The sequence below is a fragment of the Pelmatolapia mariae genome, linkage group LG20, assembly GCF_036321145.2.
Source record: "Pelmatolapia mariae isolate MD_Pm_ZW linkage group LG20, Pm_UMD_F_2, whole genome shotgun sequence".
NCBI classification, from domain to species: Eukaryota; Metazoa; Chordata; class Actinopteri; order Cichliformes; family Cichlidae; genus Pelmatolapia; species Pelmatolapia mariae.
The window spans coordinates 42,622,081-42,648,364 of NC_086244.1; the positions used below are offsets into that span (position 1 = coordinate 42,622,081).

The 26,284-nt window shown below is 42.0% G+C and overlaps 2 protein-coding genes across 3 annotated transcripts; one reads left to right on the forward strand and one right to left on the reverse strand.

The window, feature by feature from the left end:
- Nucleotides 1–2,391: 2,391 nt before the first annotated feature.
- On the forward strand, nt 2,392–16,440 carry phc2a (polyhomeotic homolog 2a (Drosophila)). 2 transcript variants are annotated; one of them, XM_063464387.1, is made up of 7 exons: nt 2,392–2,649; nt 3,502–3,664; nt 8,550–8,628; nt 9,821–9,932; nt 10,361–10,487; nt 11,286–11,535; nt 15,938–16,440. In XM_063464387.1, exons 2-7 carry the CDS (start codon nt 3,527–3,529, stop codon nt 16,090–16,092), a joined length of 861 nt encoding a protein of 286 aa, XP_063320457.1. In that variant the 5' UTR covers nt 2,392–2,649; nt 3,502–3,526; the 3' UTR covers nt 16,093–16,440. The 2 variants fall into 2 exon arrangements, with proteins under 2 accessions (XP_063320457.1, XP_063320458.1); XM_063464388.1 differs by lacking the exon at nt 2,392–2,649 and adding an exon at nt 2,719–2,781.
- A 2,889-nt stretch (nt 16,441–19,329) lies between these two features.
- On the reverse strand, nt 19,330–25,832 carry kiaa2013 (KIAA2013 ortholog). Its single transcript, XM_063464509.1, has 2 exons — nt 24,255–25,832; nt 19,330–23,747 (listed from the first exon to the last, which is right to left on the reverse strand). The coding sequence occupies exons 1-2, from the start codon at nt 25,210–25,212 to the stop codon at nt 22,888–22,890; spliced, it is 1,818 nt and encodes a 605-aa protein (XP_063320579.1). The 5' UTR covers nt 25,213–25,832; the 3' UTR covers nt 19,330–22,887.
- Between the last annotated feature and the right edge of the window lie 452 nt (nt 25,833–26,284).

Sequence of the window (26,284 nt, forward strand, 5' to 3'; positions counted from 1 at the left end):
TCTGTCAGGCATATGTCTTATGGATCTTGAATTATTTATAATGTTAAAACAAAGTCCTAAAAACACCTCCCTATTTAAGTGAGGGAGGACTGGAATAGACTAATTAACAGAATGTAGAATGGGAGAAATAGAAAAATTCTAGTGAAAAGTGAAGATTTGTCTTCTTTCTTATGAGGTGTACTCTTTGGTCTGGACCCATTTGAGTGCCCAGTATAGTCCAGTATAGTCCAGTATAGTCCTATTATAACTTGATCATGGATTTTCAGAGAAAAGCAGAGAAAAGCTGGGGAATGATCTGAAAAGCTTGTGTTTAGGTCATTCCCCTGACCTGAACACAAGCCTGGAGACGAGCTACTTCAGTTTTTGTTTTTATTATTTTATCATGACAATATAACTTGTGGTTGTGAATTTATTAACTTTATCAAATGAATAGTGCTGAGTGGCATTTTGTAGATTTAATTAAGTGAAAGCCACTTTATTAGGTACACCAGGCACCTCCCTTCAGCCTTTTTAGCCAACCTAAACTGCCAACTCGTTAGTAGGAAGCCTCAGACCAAATCCCTCCACAACTTCCACATTACTTTTCTTTTTGTTGTCACTTTTTTGATTTTCACCGAGTTTTTAATTACTTGGTGTGATGTCGCAGTTTCTCAGTGCAAAACAGTTATATGTTATAGGACAGAACACATTAACCTTAACTTTAATGTTGTTGAGTGTAGAGGTCCACCAATATTTAGATGTACTCTGAATAAAGCTGATAATCTCTTCATATTCTTTGTTTAGTGCAAATAAACTAAGCAAACTCTTGTTTTCCGCTAAATAAGATGCAAACTTATCCGATTACTCATTATTATGAAGACAACATAAACATGAACCCTAACTGCAATCTGTCAAGTAATCAGTCAGCAGAATCTACAGCAAATGTGGAAACTTCTTTATTTAATTTTAAAAGAACCATATATTCCAAATGTCTGCCTGTGTTTGGGGGGTTTTCTCGGTGTGTCCCAACTTTCTGTCTCACCTGCACAGCTGACACTCGCTGCCCGCATCGTGTTGCCTCCCCGGAGCGACCCTGCTCTTCTTTATGAACCTTCTTTTGAGAGAAGCTGAGGACAGCGTCCCAGATGCAAAACACTGTTTTTTCATCAAGTCCAAGGACGTCATGAGACTTGTGCTGGAGCTGCTGTTATTTGATTCACCGCAGATGATAGAAGCTGATAGAAGTCAGCGCAAGTCAACAGTATTGTCCACTTCGTTTGTGGCCTTAAAAAATTAAAATACTGATATAAATAAATGTATTCATTCAAATAAAACGCATTTAATCCAAAACACACATTAGGTTAATTTTACCGTAAAAGCTGTTAATGCCTTTCTTATCTCTGTGATCGCCGGCCTGTGCGGGATGTAGTACGCAGCCTCTCTCCCGAGCGGCGGGGCACGACTAAAGCTGCATGTCTCTTCGATGGCACAGGCTGCAGCGGTTTTATTATGAAAGTGATCTCGCTGGACAGGAAGTCGTGGTTTTCCTGCCAACTATTTGATGTTTTTTGGTGATAATTATTCAAATTTGATTTAATAACATGGCCATGGTTAGCCTGGCACAAGTCTATCGATCTATTTCTAAAATATAATGTTTAGGATACAGAATCATATTTTCTATGAAACTGTAAATCTCTGCAGCAGCACACAGTTATTCATACAGTGTAAATTCCACTAATGTTAATGAGCCTGAAAATATCCCGTTTACATCTGGACGCTGAACTGAACCGTGTCCACAGGCTGATCTGCGCGTCCCACTCTGCACGGTCTCAGATTAACTCTAATTAAATGCTATACTCATATAATCCCATTCGCCTTTTTGTTGCTTTAGAGAATCGTATGCCATTCACTCTTGTTGTTGTTTGTCTTGTCTTTCTATTCTCCTCTTTTTCCTGTCTTTTCCTCAGCCAACCAGTGGGACGGATGGCTGTTGCTGTGGCGCGATATAAACAAAACGGACTAAACTGACTGAAACGTTTCATTGGTCCGATAAGTTCACTACCCAGACTTTTGTGTTTTGCAGTGGTTTCACTGCATTTTATACATTTAATATATATATATATATATATATATATATATATATATATATATATATATATATATATATATATATATATATATATTCGTCATCTCGAAAACATTTCTTTCGATTTGATGTAAAGAAAGAAGTTCATGTTTTCCGAAGAGATATCTGGAAATTTAGATTCAGGAATCGAAGCGCACATATTTGCACAGCTCTTTTTCCTCTTGGTTGTGGCTTTTAATTTTGAAAGTCCTTGCCGGAAGTGCTTTATGTAACTTTATTTGGCTTGAGAAATGAACACACACGTCCAAGTGTATAGTATTGTGTGCAGAAAGAAGGAGAATGGTGAAACATAGTGCGGTTATGGTAGGGTCGCTAACTTTCCGCGTCTTCGTGTAACGCGGTGGGCCCGCTGCCCGGTAAAGACTCCCGGGTCGGACTCCTGCCGTTTTCACGGAGGGAGTGTAATCAGTATATGAAAGCGTTGTTTGGAGCCGTTGAACAAAGAGCTTTTCTTCGCTCTACTATTGTTACGGACTGGGACGGCTGGTATCCCTCCGATCCAGAGGCGGTCTCGAACCGTAAAAGTAAGTGAACTCATCTTTAATGTCTTTTTTAAGGAGAAGAAAAGGTGCGTTTGAATGCGCTAATTTTATCCACTACGCAACCAGCAGGTCCAAGTGTCCGCCTGGCTAAACTGATTTGATTCAAAGCTAGCCGTAAGTTTACGCAACACTGCATATATATATATATATATATTTATATATAATAGTATTCACAGGTATATTTGGTTCACACGGGTCTTTCGCTTAAATGTAATGTGTGCGGTTTAAATTTGAGCCAAACTCCTTGTTTTGTTTTCGTTAGCGAGTTTGGATTATTAACACTCTGCGCTCTTACTGTTCAAAGTCACACAGCCTATAGTGTTAACGTTATCCAGATCACATGCATATATATGGCAGCGTGATTCCACGGTTCTTTCTTTCATTTTTTGGTGCTTATTAAATCGTGGGTTTCCACAGCAACCGCGCACGCACAACCCCACGTTAGCCTAACTGAGGTCCCCCTTTGTAAGAGTGACTCACTCCATTCTTAAATCTGGAAATTCAGATTCAGTTAAGGCAGATATATACGCTCAAATCGGACCGGGACACAGTGGATCCCGTCTTTATATCAGCATGAGTTAAAACTCAGATTACTGCAAGAAGTTGGCAAAAGAACCAAAGTTTACGTGACTGAAAAACAGCTGCTGTAACGGATTCAGAATCCAAAGGTGTTGCTGAAAGAATAAAACTAACACTTTTCATAATCAGTGTTATATCAACGTGGTGAGCTTTGCCAGAGACACTGAGTAACATTTAAAAGTCTCTTCCAATTAAGGTGAGACTTGTCCACATGGCGAGCACTTGTTGAGTTTGTCACGCTGCTCCTGTTGACAGGTGAGGGGTGCCCTGTGCTCCAGTCATGACCTCTGGGAATGGGAACACTAACAGCACCCAAAACAATGGAGAGAGTAAACCTGCCCAGGCCATAGTCAAGTCTCACATCCTCACCCATCTCATAGAAGGCTTCGTTATCCAAGAGGGTGCAGAGCCTTTCCCTGTGAGTACATGCTATGTATGTTTCTGTTAATGCAGATGTTTGTTGAGTGCATGAATACACAGCCTGAAAGTGACAACAGAAGATTCGATTTGATATATCTGACAGAATATAATGTTTTGTGTTGTGTTTGTCAGCTGTTCCTCTCAGACTTCAGGTTTCTAACAGTCTGAGTCCTCATCCTCAGAACCCTTTGCACAGTGTTTGGCTCTTTCTATCAAAAGACTTCTTATAGAAAAACAATATGGCTTTTCTTTCATCCTCGTATCTTTTCACCATTTTCAAAGAGAAACACTTGCGTGAAACTTCACCTTACACCAAATTATTTTTTGTTAGCAGGCCTGAGTGCTCTCCTCATCCTCCCTCTTTGGGATTTTTGAGCCACTAATTGACACTTAGTAAATCTGTCCAATAATGTATTAAAAAATAAAAGCATCTTATTTTCTTATATTTACCTGCTGTGTACCTGCTCTACGCCTCACTGGTTAGGATTTCCATGACTGCAGTAAAATTCTTCATCCAGCTGCCCTGAAGAAAAAGTTAATTTATGATGATCCCTAAGACTGCAGTTACTAATGACCACTGATGACCATAAACACATTTTTATAATTTAGCATAGTCCATAATCTTGAGCTTGTGTAGCGTTCTGCGTTCTTCATGCAGAAACAACTCAACAAGAAGTAGTTTATATTCCAGAGTTGTGATGTTCACAGTTCAGCTGTGGTTGTGGTTAAAAACTGAAGAATGATCAGGAGGTTATGGCATCAAATGCAAAACTACATGATCTGCTCCACTTTGTTTATTATGGCAGTTGTTTTCACGAATGGTCTGATAGTCTGTCGTCATGAATTATGGGATGGCGTCTCCCCCTGTTTCATAAAGGATGGTCCAGTGACCGTCTTTTCACATAACGTGGCTACTCTGGTTCTGACGATCTGTGCTGATGGTTTTACAAACTCACTGTAGAAAGCTGGGGCGTGTGGCTCCACGTCCTCCCATTGTGCAAATGTGAAACCGACTTTCCCGTCTGTGGGAGCTGTTACGTTGCACTTTTGGAGTCAGTGTCTGCGCAGTACTGACTTGAGGTGCAGTCACTGCGTCGAACTCCCGCCCACACCGACTGGACGTGACCACGAACATGCCCCTCTGCTCTTTTAAGGTAGCCCAGCTGCTCCAGTTTGAGGGTATCTGCTGATGGGTTTACCGTTACTGACAGCTTGTTAAATTAAGGTAAATACAATCACGTCACCATGATTCAAAAGACTCACATCTTAACCTCTTATAGTTGTACACAACACCTGACATCACTCTGTAGCTCCTGGTGGTGATTTGTTTGCTAGATTAGCTGTTAGCATATGCAGTGTGTTAAAGACTTGTTACTGGCTAGTTAACAGTGCTACACACATTTTTGAAGGATTTATTACTCCTTAGTTTGTGTTGTGATATTTTAAACAGAGGTGACGTCAGCAGAGTTGCTTTTAGAATTATCTGGACATTAAAAGTCGTTCTTTGAGATTTTAACATAAGACTGAGGATGATATAGAACTGCAGATTTAAACAGTCTTAGATCCACTCACAGAGCACTCTGCTGACATGGAAACATTAAATAAAATGTTAGATCTAAAAATGCAGCAGAAGGTTTGATAGAAGTTTAATTTGTCCTTTTCATTTAATAACAGAGTCCACACTATTATGAACAGATAGATTCACGAGTGAGGGAGACCAAGCTGGGTGTCCAGAGGTTTGGAGAAGCTTGTTTCCTTTCTGTCACCACAGCTGTCCTGTGCCAGATGTTCTGTTGACTCACTGAGAGACATCATTTCAGAAACATCAGGCGGACTGAAGCTTATGGCAGGGATCAGCCTGCTAGAACAGCCTGTTTCAGTTTAAGCGTTGTTTTCAATAAATTTAATGCTCAAAAAAGGTTTTGTGTTGCATGTTGAAGCTCGACTTGGAGCCTTGTTAAGATCCAACCATGCAAAATATGATTTCTGCCATTTTTCAAGTGGTCTTAAACTTTTGGCCGAGACTGTGTATTATCCTCTCTGGTTACTCTGGAATGAATGGCTTTGAATTACTTCATGGCAAATAAGACTCTATTAGCAAAACACAATGTGAAAGAATTCCTTATTAAAGTTTTTAGTTCAACAAATAAGTGAAGACCTTTGACTTTCATCAGGTTTTATTTAATGCTGTCAAAGAAAATCTCATGTTCTCTTTATGCAGTTGAATATATTCAGTGTTTAAAGCAGAAACTGTGCAGGTCTGAGATCAGCAGCTTTCCTAAACACCAAACCCAGTGACTGTTTATGCTCCTATGTAATGACTCCAGTTACATGGATGTTTAATCTCTTTGACTTTTTGAAGTTTAGTCCAATGTAATGTGGGTAGTTACCATTAAGAGTGGACATTTAAGAATATTTATCTGTTGTCACTGGGCAGGGTGAGGAATCCTAGGTCAGCATCTGTTACTGTATAGACAAAATAATCATCACAAACTGTCAAATGTGAAGTTTATCCCTAAAAGATGTGGAGACAGAAACATGCAGCTGTTTACAGATATTTATTTAACAGCTCTGCAGAGGAAAAGGAGAACAGTTCAGCCTGTAATGTAACAGTAATGTTGGTGGCTGGGCAGCGCGATGACTTTTGGACCTCGGTGTAACAGCATCAAGTTAGAAGTTAGAATCAAACTTATGGGAAAGATAGCCCTCAAACACGTAATGAGAACGACCAATAACAGCTGAAAGCATCTTTGGGTAAAACTTATCTGAGAAAATGTGTTTTTGTTTAGTTTTACCACAGTCCCATCTGCTTTATGGCCTGTGCTGCAGCTAGACACCAGGGGGCAGTAGAGATGGCTCCAGGTGTTTTCTACATTCATTGGTCTGAATGAGTAATGTCACATTAACAAGATGAGGATTGTGCACGCCCCTGCCCAGTGTCTTAAGTTTCTGCCTTATACGAAATTACTGTTTTGGAGAATGGTGTGTGTGTGTGTGTGTGTGTGTGTGTGTGTGTGTGTGTGTGTGTGTGTGTGTGTGTGTGTGTGTGTGTGTGTGTGTGTGTGTGTGCACGTGCACACACTGTAATTTGATGCCTGTATCACATCAAATTACAGTGAGGTAATTTGATGTGATATAGGCACAGTAAAAATGCTAAAATTTTATCAGCATTTCAAAAACCAAACATGAGCACACTGTGCATGTGTGTGCAAAAGCCAAAGACCTGTTGCTATAGTTTATTTACTGCATGTGCCCTCTTTCAATTGTTTTGTTTTTTTTGCTTGTTCAATAAATAAAGTCTGTTTGGGCTGAACAAGTGAAGTAAGGTTCAGTGACTGAGGGGAAAATGCTGAAATTTGCCTGGGCTGAGCCACCTGACTGCTCAGTGGTAGCCTGTATCACCATGTTCAGTTTCATGCTCCTCCAAAAGTACAACAAACTGCATGTAAATCAGTGCCTTTGTTACAACATCAACAGCATGGTTCATTTTAAACACCTATTTGGACAACACCTCCTGGTGTATAACACAATGCAAAATTACCAGTTAAAATTCTGGGTTTGATTCAGTCACTTTAACTCGTCCTCAGAGGCTTGATATTTTTCCCAACCATAAAAAACTACTCAAAAAACACTAAAGATAAAAGCCTGAAATTTGCCCTGTTTTTGTTTGGTTTCTTACCATCTAAACCAGCGGTCCCCAACCCCCGGGCCTCGGACCGGTACCGGTCCGTGAGTCGTTTGGTACCGGGCCGCGAGAGTTGAGGCTCAGGTGTGAAATGTATGGTTTTCAGGGTTTTTATCGGTTTTTAGCGTTATTTTGTTATCGTTTTTATCGTTAACTCGGTTTTCCTGGGTCTTTTCACGTGTGTTATGAATAAATCTTCTTTTTTCGGTACCGGTACTAGTTTTATTTGTTGTATTTATCCGCGACACCTTAAAGGCCGGTCCGTGAAAATATTGTCGGGCATAAACCGGTCCGTGGCGCAAAAAAGGTTGGGGACCGCTGATCTAAATTGTTAATTAGTATAAGCAATGTGAGCGACACAGAGAAACCATGAAGGTCCTGGGTTCGAATCAGCTATCTGGGGCCTTTCTGTGGGGAGTTTGCATGTTCTCCCCTTGTCTGCGTGGGGTTCCCTGCAGGTTCTCTGGTACTCGTTCTTCCTCCCACAATCCAGAGACATGTAGTTGGTGGGATTAGGTTAAAGTGATGATTCTAAGTTGCCCATAGGTATGAATGTAAGTGCAAACTAATGTCTGTCTCTCTGTGTTAACCTGCAACATGAGCTGTGTAGGTGGTACGCTGTGTTTTGCCACATGGAAGCTGGGATAGGCTGAATGGGAGAAAAATATTTTTGTTTTGTTTTATTTATTTTTTGCCAACACAAATAAAATCTTACTCTCACAGCAACTTTAATAAGTGCTTTTATTTATTTAGATTACTTCCTTCTTCTGTTGCTCTGTCTAAGCAGATTTCTGTAATTCTATAATTCAAGCCAACGACATGTTTGTTAAACTGTTTCCCAACAAGACTGTTGGATCAATATTAACTATGAGCTGTTTATCTTTATTATAAGACTATGTATAACAGGCTTTTAAGTCATGTTTTTAACTACAGTCTTCTTAAAAAGCTTTTATTTGTTTTTGCTAATTATAGACTGATTCCTAAATAGTTCTAGGATGACGTTACTTCTGCCTCCATAACCCACCAGCCGATCGCTGTAAGATTTAAGAGAGACACAAGGCCTTTTATTTCCCACTAGGACAAGAGTGATTATAGGTCATACTATTAAGAAAGTTTCATTCATATACATGCGTATGAATGATTTCAACCAACAGTATTTAATAAGCATGAGTGCACTGATATGTTTTTGTGTCTGCAGGTGGAACGTCCATCTTTCTCAATAGAGAATCTAAGAAGATATACACCAGATTCAAAGATGGACAGCCTGTCAACAAAGGGTTTGTCAAATTTAAACGTTTCTCTTTCTCAGAATATGGGCTTGGTTTGGGCACGCTTGTCCCTGGAAATCAGTCCAAAGCTGTACTGAGTGGTTGTCTTTATTCCTCGGATTCCTTGTAGACTTTCAAAATCAGTGCCCAGGACTATGAAGCTGTTTTTGTGGCTCGTGGTGGCCCGACACTTTACTAAGACAAGCTATAAAATGAATTTATAACTTTTTAGAAATGCATTTTTCTGGATTTTTTTAGTTATTGTTCTGTCTCTCACTGTTCAAATCAACTGAAATTGTAGACTGTAGGGGTAGATTTCTTTGTTTAGTGGGCAAACTTACAAAATCAGCTGGTGTTCAAATAATTTTTTCCCTGACTGTAGATTGTACCAACATCAATTTGTGTCCCACTGTTTTCCAACTGTCAGTAGGGTTTTGGATGGCCCTTTGTAATAAATGTATAAATGAAAATCATTACTGTGCCTCAGCATATTTGACCCGTCCAACACGCCCAACACTTCTTCACCAGCGGAGTTTGTGACAAAGATTTGATTGACCGCAGAGCTTCAGAATACACAGTAAGCTGTAGTCAGTACCGTCCACACCTTCATCCTTGCTCAGTTATATGCAAGATTGAGGAGATTTCCAGCATTTCTTTTCTGAGGGTGTATGTAGAGGTAGAAGGTGTAGGACAGCATCATGTTGAAGATGCTTAAAAACATAAGAGCAAGCAGGGACGCGTGTTTTGCATCACTTTTGAATGGGCTCTGAACAGGAACGTTTTACAGAATGATGCCATAAGCATTTTCATGGAAGGACGGTATCATCAAAAGCTCCCTAAGTTGCAACAGTTTGTTAATTTGATTTCATATCGTACAAGTGAAACCAAGTTCAGTCTGCGCTGTCACTACCACAGGGATTGGTCGAAGGGTTTTGAAAGTAGCAAAGTGACCTCAGCTGCACATATAAACGTGTTTTGGCTGCTCAGTGAGACTAAAAAAGTGCCATTAAATTCCATTCAGCGTTTATTTTGTGTAAGAAAGGAGTCAGGAATACTGGGCATAAAGGGAGTTGTGTAGAACTCTAGAGTTGTGTTAGCCCCTTGTTTTGGTTAACAGCTTTGGTGTTGCAGTTCTTTTTACTGGATGTTCAACAGTTTCAGCGTGATGATCACAAAGATCGTGTTGACTGTGTTCCCTCAGAGGTAAAGGGCCAGCAGGAGCCCATGCTGACCTGTGAATTATGTGGCAGGGTGGATTTTGCCTACATCTTCAAAAGATCTAAGAGGTTCTGTTCTACGGTGTGTGCTAAACGGTAAGATCATTGTCTTCATTTTCACAGTTCACTGTGCTTCACTGCCTTAATATTGTCTCCGAGCTGATACATCATTAGTCAACATTTAGGAGAATGTGACTGAGGAAGCTACTTGAGTGTTTGGTCCAGTCTTTGCCTGTGACCTCAGTGTCACATGTTTCTCCCCCGTGTGCAGCGACTTGCTGTGTGCTATAGTTCCAGCTATTTTAAAATATTTTAGGGTCTTTACCTTAGAATATAAAGCACTTTGAGGTGACTACTGTTGTGAACTGGCGCTATAGAAATAAAATGGAACTGAATACAAAGAACACTTCTACTGAGAATGACAAAGGAATAACTTAATTCACAACACACCAGACGTAAACATCTAGTTCAGACTTGTGAATGATGCACAGATTTTGAACTTGCCTTGTTTGCTATCCTTGTAGTTACAATGTGGGATGCACAAAGCGAATGGGTCTGTTCCCGAACCGCAAAACCACCCTGGAGAACATGAAGAAGCAAAAAGCTGTGAATGGAAACCACAAAAACACCATCATAGACTCTAAGAAGAAGGTGAGACAGTCAGGACTATTTCCCCTAATGAAGTGAAGGATAACTGAGAGTGGTTTGCAAAGATGGGGTGGTTGGTGCTTTGAACCCCGGCTGCTCCAGTCTGCATGTGGCTAACATTGTAACGTTAGTAAGATGCTGAACCCAGGTTACTCCCAGTGCATCCATCAGACTGTAAATGTTACATAGAAGTGCAGAGTGTGTGTGTTTGCTGTGTCTCTCAGCACAGTCTCAACAGCATAGAGGAGGTTTCAGTACTCTAGCAGAGCTGAGCGCGGCCATAGAAGCTCTTTAAACTGTCAGCAGGACTGGTATCTGCTCCTTTGTGTAAGAAGGAACAGGATAAGCACTGCCCGAGCCAGAGAGTGGATATCTCTGACCAAACAATCAGAGAGCTTCATCAGGATGGCCTGATGGCTCGAGTCCTTCAGTGGCTTTGTGCTTCCTGCAGTTTCTGAAGGATGAAGAACTGAAATGTTTGAAGGTTGCCATGTTGCCACCATCCTGGAGGTCCAGACTGGCTCTTAGTCCATATTCTTGTGCCTTCCCAGTGTCATCAGCATGGACCCTGCCAGTAACAAGGGTGATCAAAACATAAACAACCAAAATATAAATAAACATGAGGCTAACAGGAATTCTGGATTCCGCTGGTAAAAAAATGGGTACCAAACTTTTGAATATGGTTTTATATATATATATATATATGTGTGTCTTTTTTTTTTTAAATCAGACTGATGTATTACACCTATAGATGGGAGGAAAACCTCATTAAAGTCCCATTTTTCTCTCGGACTCCCTCAGACTGCTCCCTGTGTTCAGAAGCCTGCTGCTGCTCTGCCTACTGCTCACTCAGTCCACCCTGCACAGGAGGATTCAAATCAGTGTTCGGATTTGTCCCTCTACAAAAGACCCCCGTCCCCCGTGTCAGTTCCCCAGCGCCTGCCTGTGACACAAGGCTCTGAGCTGCCACTGCTGCACCATGGCTTCCTGCCCAGTGATCCGGGGCAGTGGAACATAGAGGACGTTTACGAGTTCATCTCGTCTCTGCCAGGTGGGTGCTCAATCTGGTAACGCCTGTGTTCATATCCAGCTGTGCATTTTTCTTTCTTTACAGTGCAGAGAGAGTCAAGTGTGCACAACTCTACAGAGCCTCTTCTCATTTATTCATAATTTGTTTCTATGGAGACAAACAAGCTTGTAATAATTTAAACTGAACATTAATCTACGAATCGTTAAAGGCACTTAACTCAGTCGATGACAACTAAAAATCTCAACCAGTCTAAATCTCAGTGACCTGAAGTTTTGTGAAAATCTTGTGAATGTGCTAACTCTGAGAGGAAGCCACCTAGGGGTTTCAAACTGATACCATCGGTGTATCTACTATCTGCTCTCAGACAAGTTCCAGTGTCAGTCATGTTGGACTCAGCGTGAGAATCAGAATACTTCCTCAGGGATTAATAAAGGGATTTAAAAAATCCAGCAAAGATCTGACGCAGATTAAATTGATCCTGACTCGGCTGATCCTGTGGTTTGCTGAAGCCTCATCATCGATTGATTGATTGATTGATTGATTGATCATACTTTATTCATCCCGAGGGAAACTGGGTTAAGGCTGCCAGCCGTGCCAGCGCCGTCTTACCCTTCTGACCATACATACATTACACAAACATCACATGGGGAAGACAGGTCAGAGAGGTATAACATGGAAAATACACAACATGAGGAAAGACGAGGAGAAAACAGAACTCCCCCCAGACTGAGCTCCAACAGGGAGATCAGTTTGATAACAGAAAAAAACACCTCAGCACAAAAAGCACATGACTATCAATACACCATAGAAACACAAGACAAGCAACAGGGGTGGGTAAAGGGTGATAGAGAGCCGGTGTAGACAGCGCATCCGGTCCTGCAGCATGTCTGCGCTGGTCCAGTCGACCGCCAGCTTCCCCGGGAGGGGACAAGCATCGAAGGCGTTTGGAAAGGGAGGGGGGATGAGTGTGTATCAGTGTATGTGTGTCCAGAGTTCAGCTGAGACAGTGTCCTTCGCCCTGCCAGGCTAAGTAAACAGTCTTCCAGCCAACCCAGGTGGCCTCGCATAGGGGAGGAACAGTCTAAGCACAGTCTGTTATCAGGGTGTTTTTGTTCAGCTCCAGCCTTGAGATCACAGCTGGTGCAGAGGTGGTAGCCGCATGAAGTGATGGTGGTTTTTACTTTAGTGCGAACAACTCATGTGAATTTCAAAGCTGTTCTAACAGTCCGACACTGGTCTCTCAGTCTCCCGTTGGAGAGCCGTGAGCTTCTCCATGATGTTATCCGTGCTGCGCTCAATGAGCCCATTTTGAGAACTCACGCCTATCCTGGAAAGTCTGTCCGACCTCTGTACACACACAGTAGGAGGGTTTATTGTTTTTTAATGGAGGTGTCTTTGTTTCCCTAATGAACGTCTGTAATAAATAATATCGATGTTTAGACACAACTTCATTCTGCGACACCACGCCCGACAAGTTGGCAGAACCTTCACTGTATATCAAAGTCATACATACATTATGTTTGAATTCTATTTTTATATTTAATGTTTGCTCTCAAATCCAATACTGAGTGTGCAGCCGAGAGAATAAAAGTTCAAACCGTCAGAAGCAGGTTTCAGTTTAAAATCGGCTGGAAGTGCCACATTTACAGTTTAAGCGTATTATAGAGTTACTGCTGGTTGAATGTGTTTTATATGTGCAGCTTGTTAAACTGTGCTTTGCTAAAAACACTAAATGAATCACAAACTGTCACATTGTCACTGGAAAGTCTGTGTGTTAATTTGGCGATTTAGAAAATGTATAAAATGCTGCCACGTCTCTTTCATGCTGCTGGGATTACAGCTACGAGAACACAGGACACATGTTACGATTACCTGTTCATTAAATGAAATGAACTTCACTGCAGTGATTTCCAGTAAGCTTTAAACTGGATCCATTTAAAGATTAAAGTTGCAGAGCTCTAATGTTTAACCATCAGCTTAGGAATCAGCAGTGAGAGTGCACTCAATGTTAAAATGATCAACTGGATTTAAAATGATACCATTCTGTGTGCTGAATCACCACGTTCACAATGAATGATCGTGTCTTATTTTACAACACTGTTTCATTTTATTGACATGTTTTCTATGTTTCTTATAGATTGTAACACATTTCTAGTAAAGCTGTCACAGGGATCATTTTCTGTGATCCATAAAGGCTGGTAATGTAAATGAGCATTTGGAGTGTTTTAAGTAGCAGGTCATTTCAAATGCAACATTTCTGTCAGCTGAACAAACATCAGCAAACACACAAACTGTGTGTGTGTGCAGTCTGTGACAGTGTGTTGCTAACTAAAGGTCCAGCTGCTGGATTCCCAGGGAGAGAAAAGAGTGTAACTTTAGTCAGAGATGGAGGAAGACAGATGAACAGGTTATAGTTAAAGGTAAGAGCTGCAGATTTAAAGGTTACATGTAATGTCCTCATTTTTATTCCCATATTGGATCTGTATATGATGTGTTTTGATAAGTTGTATATTTTCACATTGTGAAACTCCCTGCAAAACAAGCTAAGTATAGTAACTTTGTGTTATTCAAATGCTGATGTAGCATGGTAGTTTTGTGCAGGTTAAACAGGTTAGCTTGCTCACAGTCAGTGTTGGCTTACATTAAATGTAGCAAAGATTAATGTGGACTGGAGCTGCTGTCGCTTAGATTCATTCACTGAATTTCTACCAACTGTATAAAGACAGTGTACAGTGTACTGTTAGAGTAGGATAAGTCAGCAAAGATGGCTCAACAAACATCTGCTTACATTTGGTTGAATTCAGTTGTGTAAATCCACAAAGAGCAGCAGGTCAGCTGACCTGTTCACTAATAATCACAACTGATGTAGAGTTACTGGATCCCACCTTAAACCCCGACTGTAAACGTTTTTCTGTTTAGATGTGGAGGCAAAGTCGCCCTCTACAATATAGGCAACAGAAAATAATGATGTTTGGAAACTGTCTTTCACTGCTTGTGTCCTGCATCACTCGTTTAAGCTTAGTGCATTCATTAGAATTAGAAAGTAGATTTGTATCCTCCCGTTCTAGTCTAATGTAAAACGAGGTTTAGTTAGCTTTGGTAGAATTGTCCTTCATGGAGCTTTACTTCCTTACTTTGAGTACATTTCACTTGTTTACTTATGCTCGAGTAAAATTGATTTAATACTTCAACTTTTACTGCAGTTTTTAATTCAGGTATTTGTACTTCTGCCTATTTCAATAATGTCTGTACTTCTGACATTCTGTGCTTTCATAAGTTAGACAGCAAAGCTTTGACAATCTCTCTGAGATTGCAACCAATCAGTCCAAGTGAGGCTATGACTATTTGCTGAAAGGTTACCTCCTGTCGTGGGATATTTGCTGTCTTTAAAAAATAATAATAAAATATCAATATTTGGGTTCCCCATATTAATACAATATGGTGATGCTATGCTGTATCAATTTTTTCCTCCACCCCCTTTGAGCTTAGTGATGCAAGGCTTGGATGCAGTCCAACCGCTCCATGAACCCCTCTCCAATCTGAAGACCACCTGAAGTTTGGAGCTGACTGTGATTTTATGAAGCCTACCACTCCATGGCTGGGTTGCTGTTATTCCCAAGTACCACTAACTAGATCATTGAAAAGATCATTGGAGCCTCTGTTCCCTCCATCACAGACACTTATCACACCCACTGCATCTGCAACGCCACCAGCATCGTGGACGACCCCACACACCCCTCACACACACTCATCACCCTGCTGGTACCGCAGCATTCGGCCCTCACTGCCAGGCTGTCAAACAGTTTCTTCCCTCAGACTCCAGAACACTCAGTGACTGGACCGACATGCTGACACACACCTTCTTACACCAAGTGACTTTTTGCACAACACTCATTCTTTTGTACATTTCTATTGCACTGTTGTGTCTTTGTTGTAGACCATGTAGCACCATGGTCTTTGAGGAACGCTGTCTCGTCTCACTGTGTACTGCACCACTGCACCTGGTTGGAATGACAATAAAGCCACTTGACTAACAGCTGACTGCAGAACATTTAGTAGTCAGGATTTGTTCTGATTTTTACTCGTGACCTCGAGGCTGACGGACATCAGACTGGTCGACTCTCGCTACACAACAAATGCAGCAGTGAAATTGTAAGAAGTGAAGCTGAACACCAAACAGGTGTTAACAGCATGGAAATCCCAACCCTCTATGCAGATTAGGGTTGTCACTATCTGATTATTACACAACAACAGTCGATCACAGTAATTTCGTTGATGCCTGACTTCAGCAGTGTCCTGTTCTGATTCCGCTCTCTTTGTGCTTCCCTTTTCTTGCAAAGAGATTTCCGATAGATTATTTTACTGTTCTCTGTAAGGACTGCATGTGAGCTGTGAACTCACCGTTGTCGCTCTGTTGCTGCAGGCTGCCTGGAAATTGCCGAGGAGTTCCGCTCTCAGGAGATCGACGGGCAGGCCCTGCTGCTGCTGAAGGAGGACCACCTAATGGGAACCATGAACATCAAACTGGGGCCTGCACTCAAGATCTTTGCTCAGATCAGCATGCTCAAAGACTCATAGTTCATCTCATCCAATACATACACAGCTCTCAATGGCAGCTCAGCTATTACTGCACTAACAGGACGTGCTCAGGATTCCCCATGTTAAATAGTTCTCGGCTGAATTCAGGTCCCAAGACAATTTTCATTGATGGATATTTTGTAACTGTCTTCTGACCTAATGGCCATCAGCTCCAACGTTTACACTGAAAACTTCACTGTGCCCTGTGGTTGGGGGGGCTGCTGTGTTAGCTAGGCAGTGTAGAAAAAAGTTTGATTATGAGTACATTTAGTTTTTTATAGTGTTTATTGTACCTTAAGTTTAGCATTTCATTTGTTCTGGAGCGTGACTGTGAAGATTTCAAACATGTGCCTACCGTTTCAGTAAAATACACTTTATTCATGCTTCTGCGTCCTGCATGGAGTCAGTTATTCCTGAATGCCTGTGATCCAGCTTTAGGACTGTCTCATCAAACTCTGCGTGGTTCTGTGTCTGGTTTGCACAGTATTGGAGCTATGGAAAAAATACATTTAAAAAAATCACAAGGAAGATAACTATTCATTTATCCAGCTTAAATATAGGGCTGTGATTAAACGTTGTGTTAAAGTTAGACATTAGACAGTTAACAAAGTAACTAAGCTTTGTCCAGACTCTGCACTCTATGGAAGGTATGGTTTTGTTTGTTTAGTAATCTTTGACTGAAACGGAGGTAAAGATTCAGAACAGCCCAGCTCAGAGCCAAGATGCAGCTGGGAATGTGTAAGAGCCAGAGCATGTCATTGCTTCATACACAATAACATTTAAAGGTTTTCAGAAAGGTGAACTATGAAGCAAGTTCAGGATAGCCAGGCGTTCTTATTATGAGGCCCAAATATTCGAGCAGCTACCACAGCAGTGGCTTCACTCACTTGAAATGGGGCTATTTGCCTGAACACTTGTTAAACACAGACTGGTGCTTTCTGATGCTCTCCCAAATTCAAGGAGGCCTGGAAATTGCCTGGAAATGTGCAGAAACGACAACAATCCAATACACTTTCTGCAAAAAACAGAAATAAGAAACCCTCAAGAGGCTCTTCAGCGATGGTACTTAGACTTTTTTTGTTGTGCTTTTATTGCACTGAAGCCGTCGTAATGTTTTCTTGGTAGTGATACACAGAACTACTACTAAAACTGGTCTGTGGAGGTTCGTCTCCAGGACCAAACAGAAACTAAACAACATTGTGTATGCTGTGCAGAGCAGTGAGGAGTGCTCAGTCCGTTACATTGGAGAACCTAAACCATAAACACATGGCACAACATAGAAGAGCCATATTGACAGCACACGACTCACATCTGCACCTAAAGGACAAAGGTCGCTCTTCGAGGATGCCGATGTTCACATTCTGGACAGAGAAGACAGATAGAGGAGTGAAAGAGGAGGCCAATCATGCATACTGTCATCTTTGAACATGAGCTTACGACTCATGGCTCAGAAAAGGTTGGGGACCACTGCCTTAGATGACTCTAGAATGTACTGCACATGTGTCAGCCTTTTAATTACTTAAAAGCTGCCTTATGAAGGTGACATGCTTCATTGCTATATGACAACATTCGTCTAAATCAGTTGGAAGACCTACACTTTTCCATGTTTATGGAATAGTGTTTGTCTGCTTCCACTCTGCCAGACTAAAGATTTCATTGGTGGTGGATGCACAGACAATATCAGCTGGTCACAGGATGCCTTCATCAGATGAGCAGCTTGTTTGTTTGTTGGATCAAAAACAAAAACAGGAACAATCAGTCTGCAGAAAGATGATGATCACTTTTGCAAGAATCTGAATTTACAAACACACAGACTCAATGAACCTACTGTAGCAGACCTGCAATTTCCAGGTTGAGGCTGACAGCAGGAGCACCTGTAAAGTTGATGGTGTCCGTTGATTCAGTCACATGTCAGTTCACCACTTGCATTTATTGTTTCCTTACAACGTGCTTCTCGTATTCCTCTGTCCTCTGATCGTCTGCATGTGACCTCAAGCAAACCAAGGATGTGTCAAAAATTAAAATACAGCTGTGGTGGGCTGCATCAAAACAATTCATGATTTAGTTATAAAATTATGTCATTAATATTGTTTATAAAGGTTTACAAATATTACATTAGATTCAAGTTTCCGCCCTTCCGTGGCCACTCAAGGACATTCAAAGAGTGGTCCTGATCCAGTCCCTTTCTGTGTCCTTACTGTCATTGTCCCATTGGAAGATGAAACTTTGCACCAGTTGGAGGTCCAGATTGCTCTGGAGCAGGTTATTATCAAGCATGCACTGTACACATTCATCTTTCCTTTGACCATTACTAGTCTCTCAGTTTCCAGTCTCTCCCCAAAGCCATCCCCACAGCATGATGCTGCCACCGCATCACTGTGGGGATGGTACTGACCAGGTGATGAGCCGTGCCTGGTTCATCCAGACACCATGATTGGCATTCAAGCCAAACAGGTGAACCTTTGTTTCATCAGACTAAAGAATTTTATTTCTCATGTCATGCATCATGTACTGAGGAGTGGCTTCGTCTGGCAGCTCTACCATACAGGGCTGATTGTTGCAGTGCTTCAGAAATGGATGTGTTGGAAGATGCTCCTCACTCCACAAAGCAGCACTGAAGCTCTGTTGAAGTGACCATCGGGTTCTTGGTCACCTCACTAACTACAGCCTCTCTACCCTGATTGCTCAGATTTGCCAGGCAGGAAGAGAACTGGAGGCCACTGTGCTCACTGGGACAGACAATTCCTTGTAACTGGACACAAAGGAATATATTCTAGCATCCACAGAACTTTCTTTTGTGGTCTTCCAGATCTTTTGGTGTTAGACCTGTGATGGGCTCCTGACCTGTCTCTTGCCCAGGGACAGTTGGAATAGGCTCCAGATTAAGTTTCACACTTTCTTTCTTTTCTTTTTTTTTCTCGATAAAACTTAGAGATGGGGTTGGATCAGGTGACCCTGAAGCTGCTATAGGCTGCTTGGAAACCAGCCAAACCAGTTTACTCCTAATGTTGGTCCCAAGCCCAGGTAAGTCAGGAGGGTTGCATTGGGAAGTGTAAAACCTTTGCCAAATCAGACATGTAGATAATCCTGGGTTAACAACGCTGCCAAATCGTTGTTCAGTAAATTATGTGCAGTTTGTTCAAGTATTAGTTCTGTTACATTCAGCCGACACTGGGTCCGATGGGTCCCAGATGAAAGAAGAGAGAAAAAATGAACACATTTCAATATTTTCTCACAATAATTCGTGATTTATTCTCCCCAGTGTAAGACAAAAACTCATTTGCTTTAAATTTACACGATCAGAAATCACCCTAGCTTCTTTCTTCATTATAAGGCACACACAGCAGAAACTAAAAGCTTCACATCCTCTCGGCTACGTGTTCATGAACGTACACTCACGTAAGAACCTCAGTTGAAAAATACAGAACATTTTTTGCAACTTGTTAAAAGTAGTAGAAATGTGTACATACATAAACTGAGTTTGCTTTGTTTTTAAAACCCTTTAGTTGATACAAGTATTTTTGCAAAATCTAAAATCAATTCTAACCTTCGATTTATTTATTTTATTAAAGTTGTTATAAATTGTCAGTTGCAAATTAATGTTTTTGAAGTGCTTCAGTAAAGATGGAAAACAGCAGAGCTACAAGTTACTAATGATGTTGTCATGGCCTCTGACACTGAGCTCTGTGCAGACACTAGAATAAACTGTTGGCATTAAAATAGTTGTGCTGGTCTAATCTCATCTGTCTGATACATCATTTATGTGAATGACGATTTTTCCTCATGCACGAGTTCTGCAGGATTGTGTGTTGGGACCAGTACTTTCCATATTCTACATGCTTCCCTTAGAAATTATTATAATGAAAGTGTTATTATTAAATTATTAGAAACACGTACATTGCACATGATACCTAACAGCTTTTCTGATGAATAAAATATATATATAATGTACACATATATATATATACACACACTTCTTCATTTGAGTTTCCTTGTTGTTAGTCACAGTCACTTTAACCAACACTGACGATTAGTACGAAACTTTTGCTTTCACCTAGTTTTTGGATAGATTTGGATCATGCTTTGAGTTTATGAGCTCCATTTTCTGGGTTACCTGGTTGAACAGTCCCATTTCAAAAAATAAACTAAATTCCATTTTAACCAGTTAGTTTTACAGGAGCGCTCTGCAGCAGATGATGGCTGTGACATACAGGTCAGCACATCCATTTTAATACCCCCCCCCCAGCTCAAGCAGAACCACATGTGTGTGCATCACACTGCTGCAGCATTCAATCAGTGTCCAAGGAGTCATGGCAGTTATCCTCATGTTTGCTGGTCACCTGGTGAAGTCAGAGGGGAAGGTTAAAACAGCTGAGGAAACTGGCTACCCCAACCCAACAACTCCACCCAGGAGAAAAAAAACAGACATGCTGAGAGTGACAGGACCCCGACCAAAGCATAGGAACATCTCACAGAGCAGCAGGGAAAACAGAGTCAGAGACAAATCCACATATTTCTTATCATTTAATTAAGTGATTTGATATAAAACATCATTAAAACGCAGGGAAAAAGGAACAGCAGAAAGAGACCTGGCAAAGAAAGCACACGGTTCATGCTGATCAGAGAAACGTTTAACCTGCCTCTCTTGCAAATGTCCAAAAGTCCAAATGTCCAATTTTGGTATTTTATGCTTCCAAATTGATGTGTGTTTGTTTGTTGTGCTGAAAACGTGAAGAAAGAAAGAAATGAGCAGACACCATCAGACAGGAAAGAAAGCTCCCCTGAAATATACCGATAACACCTGACTGCAGAGCTAACACGTTAGCCTTTCATTTGCCTCCAAACCAATAAATAACAGAGTAGATAAAAATGAGAGAATCTACATATTCCAGATCGATATGATACAGATTTGCAGATTTCACAGTTTAACATAAATTTCCTTTCATTGTCGGAGCGGCGCTAACGTTGGCTCATGTTTTCTGCGACTGCCTGTTATTTGTTGTGTATTGTTAATGAACAGAGCGTTTCTGGGCCGATGGTTTAGTCCAAAATGAACTCATGAACTTGTTTCAGTCAAACATTATACTGGGAGCATAAAACTGCTTTTCAAAATGAAAGCACTAACCTGTGGAGTACCTGTCACTGGTTTAAAAATCCTCAATGTTTGACACATATACCCTATAATTACTTTACATGAGCAATGCACTCTGGGTAAATGATGTAAACTGATGGCACTTCAGAGCAGTCTTTATCAACTGCCACTCTAACAGGTTACACAAAGTATAAAACATGGCACAGTGTGCTACTTTTGGCTTTGATTTCCAGCTGAAAGGAATCAGGGGAAGTGACACTGGTCTCTTTCTTATTAGAAAGGATTGTGGAAGAAGACAATACCCACAACACTTACTGTGGTGTTCTTGGTACTAATCACCTAAAAGAGCTGACAAATGGCAGATAGAGTCCAAACACCCTTGAATAGTCTGAGAAACATGAAAAATAAGAAATGCTTTCCTGCTGGGTGGTAAACCAATCACAGCCGCAGTTCCTGTTCCTGAAAGCAAACCGGTACTCATCACGACCCTGACCACAGAGGCAGCAATAACTCCAGAGGTTTAGCCAAGTTCAATCAGCTGGTGTATAAAGTATAAGGTGATCATAAAATGATGACCACTCTTCCTCTCAGCAGGGCAGCAGTGGCTGCACTGACGCTCTCGCCTTGCTTTAATGTCAGATATGTTTTCCAGCTCAGTTTGAACCATCTGTTCAATTACCCAGACTGCAATGCAACTTAAATAACAATGGCGGCTTGTTATTATTATATCAGGTCTTAATGTTAGTATAACAGGCTGTGCACACATTCAGTCAAGGTGCCTTTTAAATGCGAGTTCATGTGGGAGGCTGTTCGATTATTGCTGCTCCACATTTAAAACACATGATGTCCTGTCTAATGGACAACTCTCCAAGAGGACTGTTCAGTGTCATAGAACAATGAAACCATCATTTTCATTTCATTCAGAGATCGTTCATCACTATGTGGGTAATAAACATGGCATGTTAAGCCTATTTTTAAAAAAAGGGATTATTTGGAAAAGGAGCTCCGAATTTTTGACGTGTTGAAAAGTTGAGAAAGAATTGAGAAAACTGAGATCACATGGTTTCAATTTCAAACATTAAACCAATTTTACTAAATCCAGGTTGCATCAGCATAATCACAGCACAGATATCTGTTTGTACATTTATTCATTTTTCCTATTCTTTTTCATTTCCCGACTTTTTGTTACTGTTTAACCTGACAGCGACCATAAAACTCATTATTGTAGGCAATTAAGACACCAGCCTGGACTGATGGGTAAGCAAGCAGGAGAAAAATAACAGTAGCCCCTTGTGCTCAAAATTTCACCATTGTAATCAACAATGTTTTACATTCCACAACGAACATGAAGTGCAAACAGATGTGCTAAGAGGACACTGCAGACTAAATGATTTACTGCTACTCTGCTTTTAACTGAGATCTGACTTTGCCTTCAGTCTCTTAGAGTAAACGTGTGCAGTGAAAATCTTTATCAAGTCATTCAACACGAAACAAAAACTGTAGAAAGAGCTGGAAAGGAGAGGTGTGTAATGCCATTATGCCAAAACGATCCATGTGAGTTTAGAAAACAGTTCATTGACAGAAAAGGTTAAAGTCAAAACTGAGAACCCATCCCACAGAGAGAGCACTGAGCCAGCGACACACACACACACACACACTCGAGCAGAGAACATCAGGGTTCAGTTCTGCTTCATCTCTGCTGTTTATACCTTGCTCCTGAAGAGAGGCTTAGCTCCGGGCCCACAGTACTCGTTGTATATGAGCTTGAACAGGAAAAGGTGGAAGAGAGTTATGAGCGAGGCCACGCTGAACCAGAAGAGGAAGGGCAGGCCTGGGTACCTGTTGGCCATGTGTTCCTCGTGAGCGAGGATGGCCTTGAGGTGCAGAGTGTGGCGGAGGTCCTGCAGATGGCGCAAGTCTGTGGAGATGTAGAGCAGCGGCGTGATGGGCTGCGTCACCATGACGGGGAAGGTGTGGCCTTTGATCTCTGAGGTAAGCTCCACGGGCTCGTTGAGGCAGCCGGCCTCACAGGCATACAGCTTCACCGGCTTTTCCTGCGGCTTTACCGACACGTGGAGAAAAGGCTTTCCGTCCACATCCAACAGCACCGCCAAGTTGATGAGGTCCTGGTTGTAGTGAATGCCTCTCAATGCGTAGCTGTTGTGCAGCACGTCTGGGTCGGTCTGGAACTGAAGATGGTTCTCTGTGAACTGAAGGCCACCAAAGCTGAGCACCATGCCCTGCATGACTCCATGGGCCCCAGCAGCTACCAACACCTTGCAGCCTCTTTTGTGCAAAGTCAGAGTCCACAGCGTGACCAGCTGCAGGATCTGAGCAGTGCTGCTTACTCTCTCAGGCCACAGGTTTTCTGCATGCATGGTAGCGTGGCCGCTGAAGCAGTGGTCAGCGTAGTTGAGACTGGATTCGAGACTGGCACGCTCCTCGCCATTTAACCTTTGGTCCAGAAGCGGAGCCGCGGAGGAGGACAAGATGTAGTAGAGGGTGGTGTTCACAGTGCGGCTCGATGGCGTGTGGGAGTCTATGATCTTCCTCATTTCAATACCTGAATGGAAACAAAAAGCAGAGTTATAGCTTCACATGACTCCCTGGGCCCCTTCTGAACAACACAGCAGGTGAAAGTAGCTATTGAAAATACATTCAACTGTACACAGAGAGACACTATGGGCTGACAGGAAGCTTTAACAAATTAAAGACAGGGTCACACACATCCTATTCCAGTGGTAGCTGCTGATTCAGTTCATTTGTTAGTCTTGCTACTTCTGTGTTATTTTTGTAGATTCGACTAAAGAAATGGGAACAAATGTTGTGTTTTTGTGACTGCTAATAAAAAACTACAGACACTAAACTGGATCTTTGCCAAGTCTGTTATAGGCAGACACAATAGTTACCAACTTAAAAAAAAAAAAGCTTCACCTTTGGACGACTTGCAAATCAGTGCACTGTTTTTATTTAGCTTTAAAGGAGGTTTGGTTACTGTCACGCTTGCATTATGGCTGTACAGTGACACCATCTGTGATCGTTGGTACAGCCAGCTACTGCTACTCCTCACCTGAAATGAAGAGCTCCCTCCAGGCTTCCTGGTGGTGTTTGACCAGGTCATCCTCACTGGTCCTCAGCAACTCTTCCAGCTCCTTTTTGGCTCCGTCTTTGAGGGCGCTGAAGGTCTCCTCCAGCATTGAGGACTCGATGGACTCTGAGGTCCACACCACACTCACAATGTTGTCTACATGCTCTGACTTAGCCAAAACATGGATCCTGCTGCTTAGCTTTTTGGTGACCACCACGACCAGAACCATCCTATTTTTTTCCACCGGCACCCTGCCAGAGGAGAGGACTACCTCTCTGTCCTCCAGTTTCTCCACACTGGTGGAGAACTTGCTACCGAAAGAGGGATTTCCAGACGATAAGTCCAGGTTTAGCGCCCTATCGGAGGGATTGTTGATATGGATTCGCTGCAGAAATACGTTAGGTCTGCTTCTGTGAGCAATAAACTCCTCTCTAATAGTGACACAGTCTCGGGCTGACTGCAGGGTGGCTGGTGAGGCGCAGCGGACTGACAGGACCGATCCCTTCCGGAACCACAGCATGTTAGCCTCAGCCTCGGCCAGCGCCCCATCCAGGCTGACGGTGACTCTGGGAGAGTACTCAGTCTGGTGTACTGGAGCCGAGCCGGGCTGTGAGGATGAGGCTACCCAAAGTTTGTTAGACTCAATATCAATCAGAATATGGCCGTTTCCAGTGACAAAAGGCGTGTCTAGCCGTTCCTGAGGTGTGCTGTATATGCCTTCTCCTCGGTCTACCAGAGACCTCCACCTGTAGATCTCAGTCAAGAGACACTGGCCGGCCGCCCCTCCGGGCATGGCCGAGCCACCGAACAACCTCCATCTTCGCTCGGCTCCCAGGTACCAATAGAAAATGAGGAAGAGCAACAGTCCTATAAGGAGTCTTCTCGCCCAGCTGCTCGATAACAAGCCTGGTAGCCCCTTCAGTCGTTGCTGTAGCCACATTTTACGATCAAAACCCGGCTGTGAGTCTGCTAAGGACAGCACCCAGAGGGCTCGGGGTGAACACGCGAGGATGTCTCACATGGAATTTCGCTCGTACTTTCTCCAGGAACGAAAGCTGACAAACAGGATTCAGGCTAAATGAGCTCGTTAGCTAGCACTGTGGACAAAAGCTGCACAAAATGTGCGGACGCTTCTCGCATTGTAAGCTTCTCTCGTATCCTCAGAAGTGAGACATCAAGATCTCCGTTTGACTTCAACTAGAAAAAAACGAATAAATAATTAAAACAATTCTCTCCAGAAACAACTTTGCCATAGGCTGACACTTCTGGTTTGTCAAAGATGTCGTAAAGCAAATCGGCAAAAAAAAAAAACGATCGGCAAACATAACGACCGGAACTGTCGCAAAAACCAGTAACTTTACGACAAACAGCGCTGGACAGGAAAACCCTGCGGAACTGATCATTCCACAGCTCCGGCCAGAGCAAAGTGGAGCTACTGGTGCTTTATGCTTCCTGCTGTTTGGGTACAACATGAATAACGACAGCTGCAGTCAGAGGGGAGGAGATCAGTGTTTACTTTCCATAACAGCGACTGTCTGTCTGAACTGACAGAGAACATGTGAGGTGGTCTGCAGTAAACTCGACTAAGGAACATGAGAGTCTTCATTTTTATAAATATCATAAAATTATGATATTTCATACCTCAGCAATAATCATTTACCCAAAAAATAAAATGAAAATAGGGGAGATGGACTAGACTGATGAACAGGATGTTCATCTCATCTGTTGTCATTTTTAGAAAAAAAGTTTACTTTTTGGACAAAAAGGTCATCTTTTGAGAAACTGTTTTGGTGACCTGTGTGTGTGTGTGTGTGTGTGTGTGTGTGTGTGTGTGTGTGTGTGTGTGTGTGTGTGTGTGTGTGTGTGAGAAAATGTGTTAAACCATAAAAAGAAGGTTATTTTTGATTAAATCGGTGCTTTTGTAACAACAGAGGGCAGTGAGGATGGGGGGAGTTGGAGGCTGCGTGCTTCGTTGGCTTTGATTCGTTTCATTTGTGTTTGTTTAATCCAAA